The sequence below is a fragment of the Elaeis guineensis genome, chromosome 9 (genome assembly GCF_000442705.2).
Source record: "Elaeis guineensis isolate ETL-2024a chromosome 9, EG11, whole genome shotgun sequence".
NCBI lineage: Eukaryota > Viridiplantae > Streptophyta > Magnoliopsida > Arecales > Arecaceae > Elaeis > Elaeis guineensis.
Genome location: NC_026001.2, coordinates 18,527,450 through 18,537,750, shown reverse-complemented (window position 1 = coordinate 18,537,750; position 10,301 = coordinate 18,527,450). Strand labels below are relative to the sequence as shown.

Here is a 10,301-nt window from a genome sequence, read left to right as displayed (position 1 = left end):
TTTATAAAAGTATAATGTTGCCCATCTTATAATTGGCAAAACACCATCAATATCCACCCACTCTTATTGTAAACCGGCCCCCACCATATCAGGTCCCAGTTTGTTCGAGGGCATGAAAGTGGGTGTGTGAAATATTGGTGCAATCATGTTCTTCTAGATAAAAAAGTATGGCCGTTCGGTTGGAAACCACATTTGCATCGCTTCCTAAGAGCTCATTATTTTTTCCTTCTTTTACTTACCTCTCTGCTTCCGGTCTCCTTCTCTCTCTGTTCTCCGTTAGCAATCCTTTGGGATCTCTTCTCCACCGACACTCACCGTCGATTTTGGGGGATCTCGATCGACATGCAAGGTATTCGTCAGATTGACCTTCGATTGCTCTAAATGAGGTTTTGTTTCTTTTTTTCCCTCCTTGATTTTAGTATTATTTATATAATTTTTTTGTAGTTTTATTTTCTAGAATTAAGGAGTTTAAGCAGCCGAATAGGGAAGCTTAGAGACTCACGCAGTATTTTTCTGGAGAGGTGCAGTCCTCATCCACTGCCATCACCTCTTTCAGTGGAGTTATTGGAAACCCCATCTCTCCATCCGTCACCTCTTCCACTATGAAGCAGTTTAAGTCCAGCTGCTCACCGCCACTGCTATCAAAAGAGAGAAGAACGGTCTTCATTCCCACAGCACCCACTTCGACCCCACTGCAGCGGCCGCTGCGGCCGCCCAATCTGCCTAGGAGGATCTTAAAGCTAATGCATCCACTGCCATCACCTCCCCTTCTCCTCCATTTCTTACCCTCTTGTTAAGATGTCGCTCCCATGCGGCTCGCTCCATGTGGTATAAATTTTTTATCCATGTGTCAAATAAAGATCTACTAATACGATTGCTCTATTTTATATTATATATATTAGGTTAGATTAGATTAGATTAGATTAGGTATCAATAACCGAAAATCGTTAACTGCGCCAAGATAAAAAAAGCCTTGGGCCAACCTGGGTAGATCGCTCTCGTTCGGCCCGCCTTCCACAAATATATTCATTCTCTCCCCCTCCTTTCCAAGATCCATCAACCAGCCGGACCTTGAAAAATCGAAGCTTTTTCTCGCCGGCGAGCGCCCGCAGCCCACCCCTCTAATCATCCGATCTCCTATCGCAAGTGATTTCAGATCTCGTGTTCTATAACCCTACCCGATGCTTCTATCCACTGCCTCCAATTGAATCGCTTCTCCCATTTCGTACGTAATCTCTGGATCGGATCTTTTGTGTCTTGGATCTCCTAATTTTGTGATGAACTTGGAATAGATGTAAAGAAGCCATGGTATCACAAAAGACTTCGTCTGCTGCTTCTCTCCCTCTTCTTTTCGACGTCGAGGACTTCAAGGTGATTCCTTTCTCTTCTTTCTGGTGTTTATAACCTTGTCGGGATCTTTCTTTTGGCTGGATTTGAGGTTTTTGTTCTTGTTTGCTTTGATTTTGTAGGGGAATTTCTCTTTTGATGCGTTGTTTGGGAACTTGGTGAACGAGCTGCTCCCGGAGTTCAAGGACGATGATTCGGATTCAGTAGATGGAGTTGGTGGGCAGGAGGTTCTGCCGAATGGAAATCTGCGGGGCCTGCAGGGGTCGTCGCCTCCGATGTTTCCGGCGGTGGATGAACTCCTCGCTGTGTTCAAGGATTCCTGCAAGGAGTTGGTTGATCTCCGACGCCAGGTGGGACTCCGGTGTCTGTTACATTAAGAATCAGCAATTATTCATTCTTTTTTATTCTTGATTGTTCTAAAGCTTTTTCTTTGTTTTGGAATGAAGATTGACGCAAGGCTCCAAAATCTAAAGAAAGATGTTGCCATCCAAGATGCTAAGCACCGCAAAACCCTGACCGAGGTTGGTATAGAATTGTGGTTCTTATACGATTAGGGTATAATCCAATTTTTTAGTGGCATTTTGGGTAAATGCTTTGCAAACATCAGATTAAGAACGGATCACAACCTGCTTGTAAGGGATGATATCAATGCATTGACTTGTTGAGTTGAAAGGAAATGCATGTTGAATTGGAAAGGAGAAGCATGCTTATGGGTGCAAGCATTCTGCCTTATAATGCTAGAGAAGTTTAAGGATTTGTGATACGGTGTAACAACGACGACGAGTATGGAAAATAATAAAAGTGACAGGATACTCTTTGAGCAATTGATGAAAATATTTAAAGAAAGGGAATTGGAGAAAGTATATTATAAAGTTTTATATGACATTAAGAAAAAGGACATGAAGTATTTGGGGTCATGGAAGACGTATCGGAGAGTGATGGTGTCAGTTTCCAATTACTGTGGCCTATATGAAAGATTAGTTTCTTATCTCTTTATATGGGCCATAGATATATTGTTTGCTAATGCCGACGAAGGATTGTGGCATATGCTATTTGCAATTTATGTATGTCACTTGACAAGAATAGACATTGGCTTACTGAATGGTGGTCAACCTACATATGCATGTAGGTAAGGATGTAAATGCATGGAGCTCCATCGAACTTGGGTCCGATCACACTTGGTTTGAAATTAATTTCAAGCTTGAATCACAGTATCAAGCTTGATTTATTTACCATTATTTCAAGCTCAATTCGAGCTTAGTTTCAAACTGATCTGAATAGCTTGATAATCCTTGGTTGATCTGCAATGAATTTCAAGCTTGAATCAACTCAGTTAAAGCTTGAATTAAAGCTTGATTTCAATCTTGGTTCAAGCCTGAATTAACAATTTATTGATTCAAGCATTAAGCAGATGGCCATTATACATACAATATACATTGTACAGTATAAATACATTTGAGCCTTATCGAGCTCAGCTTGCTGAATAGGGTTGATTTTTTGCTCAGCTTAAAATTAATTTTGAGCTTTCTTTGATGGTTCAATCTTGATTTGTTTAGCTTCAAATCGAGCTTGATTCGAACTTTTCAGTTGAGTTTGAGCTGCTCTGTTTGTTTGACACTCCTACATGCAGACAAAAATCACCTAAATGCCCTATGTGTTGCACCATCATACTGTTGTATCGGTCCAGGCCACCTTTTGATGTTGGATCTGCACACTTCAAATTTGGTGCTAAATGCACATGTAGCTAGAATGTCTCTCTCTCTCTCTCTCTCTCTCTCTCTCTCTCTCTGTCTCTGTGCGCACGTGCGCGAATGTTCTTCTGGAAGATGATTTCTAAATCAATATTCACCTGCATGTTCATAAGATAAAACTCCCTCCTTTTCTTTCTACCTTCTCTTCAGAAGGTAAAACTCCCCTCTTTTTCTTTCTACCTCCTCCTCTTCTTATTCTTCTTAGAAATTTACCTTAACTATAATAGCCTAGTTTCATCTATATGGGGTTGCCCTTGCAGATCAAAGTATAATATATGGAAGTTTGATAGATTAATAAACAGCTCAACTTGACATCTTTCAATTGAATTATGACACTCAATGAATGGGTGCTGCCTAGTGTTAATTCATGACAACTTTAGTCAAAAAATGAGTCCTCATATGGAACTTGTTTCATATATTAAATCATGAATCTGACAATATCAATTGTTTAGTCTAAGCTACTGCAATTGCGGAGCAAATTTCGATACTTTCCCTGTTCATTAAAAAAAAAAAGTACAAAGAGGAAAGGCCTCTCTTGGCATAGGAAATTGCATATGTGTTTGAAGCAGAAATTCTAAATAAATCAGATTGGGGTGAGAAATACACACACACACACACACACACACACACATATATGCATATATGTGTACATACGCATATGTGTGCATATATGTGTATATATGCATATGTGTGTGTGTGTGTATATAATCATCATCAATTGTATAAGAGAAATGTATGCTGGTATGATGCATTCTGGAGGCTGGTAGGGTTAGAGTTAGATTAAATTGGCATCCTAATTTATTTTCATTCTTTTGTATCAATGCTATGTTTGCTATTTTTCTGGACTTTTTCCTTGGGTTTCAGATGTCATTTGGAATCTTGATCTTGCAGCTTGAGATTATTAGAAGCAAGATCTTGTTTGTTCACTCCAACATTATACTGTTACCTTTAGCACAGACAAGGGAAACTCATTTTTTTTAATTTCTCTGAGAACTACTTAAGTTGCTATGATATGTTGTCTTAATGTGCATCATATTGCTTATTAGGTTATTCTTCTTTCCTATAGGATGTAATTCAGTTTGTTTACAACCTCATCCTCGAGGTCATGAGGTGGATGTCACCTCATTCATGAAATAGGAGAAAGATACCTTACAGGCTGCTGAAACTTTAATATTGGTCTTTTATGGTGCTGGTGCACCTGTGATCTAAACAAATTAATGAATTAGAAACGGTTTGTTCTGCACAGGATAGTTCCTGCTAAGATCACCATAGCCTTCAAGACTCAGTAAGAAGTTTCTATTATATTTTGTTTTAGACTTCTATAGAACTACATGCAAATCTTTTTACATCATGGATTATTTTTCTTAGTTATTCCATCGTATACCTTCCTTCTTAATTACCACCTGTTATGGCTGCTTTTATGATCAACTGTTTACAAGGCAGCTGATGCAATTAAAATACAAATCTATCACTGGGTGATTGTCAAATCTTTGAGGAAGGATTGTGGTTCATGAGATTTTCATACTGTAATGAATGTCTCCATGGTCCATAACATTGAAATATGCTTGCTTTACTCTTGGCAAATGCATAGTCTCAACTCTCAAGTACAAAATTTTCTTCTTTTCTATTGGCAGCATTGGAGAGCAGGGGTTGCAGACCTCAAAATGATTGGTTCATCATTGTTCTCTAATGCTTTGTATTTTTTTTCTAAAAACTGCTTTTCCCTTTCTTTCTTTGTTTTTTTTCAAAGAAAACAGTAAGTCACCACTGTTTCATTAAAAAGATAGAATAATAAAGGGGTAAGGCCGTAATGGTTAAGCCTCATCTGAAGACTCCCCCTGAAAGAAAAAGGATGAAAGAGCAAGAAAGAAATAAAAGAAAAAAAGAAAAAGGGGGAAATTCAGAAATATACTGTTAAATGAGGAGTTGCTCATTTGTTGTTATCCTACTGTCCTCTTCAGCTGGAAAAAGGTGTAGATGGCTTATTTGATAGCTTTGCAAGACTGGATACCCGGATTGCTAGTGTGGGTCAGACTGCTGCGAAGATTGGGGATCATTTGCAGGTAAAGTGTTGTGTGCAGCTTTTACTTCATTTTTACCAATCTCTGATTTCTCTACATGCATTAAATGAGATTTCTTTTTTTTTTTTTGTTAAATTACAATATGTTAGGTTTCGTGAATTTAATAAGTTACATTGTTTGCTTGACAGAGTGCAGATTCCCAGAGAGAAACTGCCAATCAAACAATAGAGCTTATTAAGGTAGGTAATTGTAGTTATCTGAGGCTGATGTTTATTTGGGCTGTAATTTTTTTGCTGTGTTTCCACTGACTCTATGGCTTCTGCCAAATTATGATAAAATAATTGCAGTACTTGATGGAATTCAACAGCAGCCCTGGTGACCTTATGGAACTTTCACCTCTGTTTTCTGATGACAGTCGTGTTGCTGAGGCTGCTTCAATTGCACAGAAATTGCGTAAGCCAGTGTTCTTATCAAATGGAAATAAGTTTCTTTGTTTGGTCTCTAAGTTACCTACTTTCTTTAAAAAACATTCTGGTGCTGTTCATGTAAACTTGTATCATGTTTATCTGTTATATAGCTTATGTGTACTAAATTCAAATTGCCTAAACCATTTTCTTTTCCCCACTTATCATTAAGTATTTTGACATTGAATGCTTTGTCAGTTATGACTTTTGCATTAACTCTGAGTGCCCATCCTCAGCTATTAACTATAAGGAAAAAGGAGAAAAAAAAAAACTCAAGCTGTCAGCTTATTTTATGTCTTGTTATGAACATGCCCATTAATATGTGGTTGCTACCTTAATTACTGGAAGCAGCTCAGGTGCAGGTACAGGGATGCAGGTCTTTTAAAATTTTAATAAGAAAGCACTTAGAAGGTGGTTTCAGGGATGGGTTTCCAAGGAGATCCAGCAGCGGGTCTGCCACCCTAAATGGAAGACTCCTGCTGCCAAGGGTGCTACCCTGAAAAGAAGTTACCATTTTAGAAGATGCATTTAGTAATTACAAGAAATTGTTTTTATTTGATGACAAATCCTTCCTTTTGCTATAAATTAATTAAACTATAAATTGTTGAAGAGAGAGGGAGATTGAGAAGATTAATGTTTCTTTATAGGTCAGTTTCTCAGCTCTCAGCATATGACTGATATTATGGAAGGCTGAGAGGATTCTGCTTGGAAGTTGTCCTTGCCATGAAGAGGCCCTTCCCTCTTATTCTTCTTCTTGATCTCCTTCTCTATCTTCACCCTTTTCGTTCTTCTTCCTAAGTGGCTGCTGCCACTAGTGTAGAGATTGAGGAAAGCAAGTGGCTGTTTGGGAGGAGGTAGATTTCTTCTTATCTTCTTTTCTTCTTCATCCTTTCCCTTCTTTCTTCTTCTTGACCAAGCGACTGTCTGAGGATGTGGCTTCCTGTGACACGTGCATGGATCAAGGGAGGAATGTGGGTGTTGGGAGGAGCAGCTATATGATAGGAGGGTGGGCATCAAATTCTAAGAATTTCCTACTTATGCATCAAGTGGTCCCATAGTAGGCAGTGTTCTATGTAGAAAAACCGACATTAATCTTTTCCTTTGTCAGTTTTTTTTTTAATGACTTTTTGTGAATATTGGCATGGGCCATGCTAGATGTTTATGATCCTATTATTAGTGGCATCAGATGATTTTTTTTTTTTTCAGATTGTGGCATACAGAAAGGTAAAGTATAGGTTTTCAGGGCCCATAGTTGGTGATTTGCTGTACTTAGACTACCATGGAAAAAAGGGGACGGGGGGATGATACTATGCCTTGTCTGAGAAGTCCCTGGTCTGAGAAGATTTGTTCACCTTTCTTAATGTTTAATTAATTTTTTCCCCCCGAAAAGGCTTAATGATCAATTGTAAGTCAGGATAACATTCATGTGATTGAACAAATGCAAGCAATCAGTTCATTTTCAAGGGTAGCATTATGCATAGATAGTAAGAAACTAGGTCATATTTTGCATCGTTATAACAGAAACCCGGATCATAATCAACAGGGAAATTCTAGTCAACATACGATTTCTCCACTCGCTTTTCACAATTTCTAACCAAGACCTCTTAGGTCTTATTTTCTTTTCATTATATTTTCCAACCATTTTGGTCCAAGTAAAAGGTCCTCTTTATACTGGGGCAGTTGCTGGTTCAGTTTGCAGATGTCTATACCACATCAGCTGATCTTAAAATCACTTTCTTATAAAATTAAGTGGATTATTGACTTAAAAACCTTTGTTGCTGGTCTGAAGACTAGTTTGGATAAGTGATGTGCTGAAGTCACATAGATATGGTATGGTAAAGGAGATGCATACACCTACATAAAAAGGATAATTGGATAATTTTGTGGAAAAAAAAAAAAACTGAAGTATTATGTTAGAGGCTTAGAGCACCTTATTGGTTATTTGAAATGGCCTCTGGAACTCCTTGTTATTCTAGGCCCACTTTTGTCATGCGACAAGTTCTGCTTTTCTGCAAGTTTGTGGTTGCATTGTTGTTACTTGCTAAGTTACTACTTTATATAAAGATATCATGGCAGCTGTGTTTCCTTCCCATGTAGTTATATTTTGAACAGCAAACAGTCAATTGTATTCTGTTAGACTGCAAGTCTGCAGTTGCACAGTTATTTCTTTGCCATAAGCAATTTTTAACTCATCAAGTGAAAGATTGTGCACACAGCCACACACCTTCTTCTCAAAGGCATGCAGGTGTAAATGGTGATGGCTAATGATTTATGCTGACATAATTACCTTTACCATGTGCATACTTAACTGTTGGATATAGTTGATTGTAAATTCTATATGTATTTACATAATTCTTTATACAAAGTTGACTGATTTCTTTTATCTTTTAGCATCAACAATTGTCTGTTCTTAACTGCTACTATCACTTCCTTTCTTATTATTAGGGGCTTTTGCTGAGGAGGATGTTGGAAAACAGGGCATGTCATCAGCAGTGGGTGCGGCGGCTCCAAGCAGGGGTCTTGAAGTTGCAGCTGCAAATCTTCAAGACTATTGCAATGGTAGGCTTGGTTGAAAATGATATCCGGAAAGTTTCTTTCCTTCACCTGAACTGCCATGTTCATACACATTTCTAACTAGTTGTCTGATTCTTTAGAGTTGGAGAATAGATTGTTGGCTCGGTTTGATGCAGCATCACAGAGGCGAGAATTATCTATAATGGCAGAATGTGCTAAAATTTTGTCTCAGGTAGGTAGCTATAATTTCAAGTTATATGGGTTATGTAGTAGATTGCCTATATTATTAATAATTGGAGAACAGATTCTTGGCATTTTTGGTTCGAGAAAAGGAACGGGATGACAGAAATCTTTCACAAAGTGGATGGTTAAATTAAAAACAAAAAAGAAAGACGGGAGAAGGCAATGAGTTCATTCTTTCATGTTTATTTGATAACAGTGTGTGATACTTCATTATATTGTATTATATTATATTTCTAGGTGTGTTAAAATGTATCACAAACATAGACAGGGAGCTTTGTGGAACCTTCATCAATTCTAGTTGTTAGAATCAAAATCAGAATGCCCATTGATTGTAGTAAAGAAAAAAAATCAGGAATAAAGAGGAAGAGAAAACACTACCCGAGGTTTCCTTTCTTCTAAATGAAAATTTTAAAGAAGAAAAAAAATAATATCAAGGAACTTCAACCTGATATGATTCTGAAAATGGTCTTGGACTGTTGAATAAGAAATTCTTGTTTGAAGAATGTTATTGGCTACCAACGTGAAGAGTTCTTCACTTGCCTACTGCCAGAGAATAAGATATATATGTTAAAGTATCTATAATAAATTAATAATCATTTTCTTCTAAAATATGAGTTTTACTCTCATATTTTGGTACGTGTGACATTGTTGCATCTTTTTGACAGATTATCTTTCTAATTAAAACCTGTGATTCACTGAAAACTCTGCTAAGGCTGTATCTTTTTCCCCATTTTTGGGTACCTGTATACCCATTGATTGACAATGATAGTTTATGCATGACACAGCCAACAAGCCTTAACCTATTAAACATATATGCAAGGTTTGCAATCTCCGTACTGGGTATCATACTGGTATGTTATTGGTTTCGTATGGTATGGTTGTGGTATTTACGGTACGCACTCTTTACTGAAACAAATCCCGACCCCATTTTTCTTATTGGTAGTATGGCTCGGTATGGTACCATATACACCCTGATTTTGGGTGGTATGGGGTGATTCCGCTCATTTTGAATAGGTATGAATTAGTTTGACTCGTATACTGAATCAAACCTTAGTAGTGGTACCTTATCGTTGTGGTACGCTATGATTGATATGTGTCGGTATCAGCAGACCTTGCATGGAGTCATTGGCAGTCATGCAATGCATCATGCATATAATTCACATGATGTTTGAAAATTTTCAAGCATGCAATCCAAGTGGAGCTTCTTGCATTCATTTGTCTGTGCATGCATTATGAGTTCACAATTGATTGGTTGTATAATGCATCCTTAATTTTCTAAACATCTGCTAAGAGTTTGGGTTATACTTTCAAGTAGGAGCCAATGGGTCTTGATAACCTAACTGATCATAGCCTGAATTATATTTGGCTTGTGGTCCAATGTATCAGATCCCTGACCTTAAATTGTCGGATTGAGATTCATGGATATTGCCATCAGATGCTGATTGCATATAACTTGGTTAATGATAAATGATACTTATGTAGATAGGCATATATGAACGATTTTATAATGAATATGAAGAAAATATACATAAGGTCCAAATTTGTTCATGAAGTTAATGGATGCAGATTTAGGTTTCAGATTCTATTGTTCTTACTGGTCTTGGATCATCAAATAGATGTTCTTGACTAGCTCAGGTTAAAATCCTATATTTTTTCAGCCTTAGATTTGGAGCAATGTAGTATCTGATCAAGTGTTACCCATTGACATCACTATCTAGCATGCATGCATGCATGCGTACTTTCGATGTACGTTTTCAGACCTTGACAAATACAACTGTCTTGGAGATACTATACACAGAAACTTCAATATATTCATTCTTTCAATGTGATAAATCGTGTGTTTTAGTTACCTATGGATTTTTTCTGATAATTTTTGCCAGACAAGTTCATCATATTATTTGTTGCCATGTATACTTGCATCTTCTTTTCCTCTTTGGATGCCCGTGTTCTTTCTATTTCAT

General features: G+C 37.5%; 1 protein-coding gene across 1 annotated transcript in view; it reads left to right on the top strand.

The window, feature by feature from the left end:
- The first annotated feature begins 1,069 nt into the window (after nucleotides 1-1,069).
- Nucleotides 1,070-10,301, top strand: part of LOC105051379 (exocyst complex component 5) — a 28,519-nt gene continuing 19,287 nt past the window's right edge. Inside the window, exons 1-8 of the mRNA XM_010931785.4 lie at nucleotides 1,070-1,371; nucleotides 1,470-1,697; nucleotides 1,794-1,868; nucleotides 5,060-5,161; nucleotides 5,308-5,358; nucleotides 5,467-5,572; nucleotides 8,029-8,142; nucleotides 8,238-8,329. Coding sequence (XP_010930087.1) covers nucleotides 1,306-1,371; nucleotides 1,470-1,697; nucleotides 1,794-1,868; nucleotides 5,060-5,161; nucleotides 5,308-5,358; nucleotides 5,467-5,572; nucleotides 8,029-8,142; nucleotides 8,238-8,329 — 834 coding nt within the window. The 5' untranslated portion in view covers nucleotides 1,070-1,305. The remainder of the gene's footprint in view (nucleotides 1,372-1,469; nucleotides 1,698-1,793; nucleotides 1,869-5,059; nucleotides 5,162-5,307; nucleotides 5,359-5,466; nucleotides 5,573-8,028; nucleotides 8,143-8,237; nucleotides 8,330-10,301) is intronic.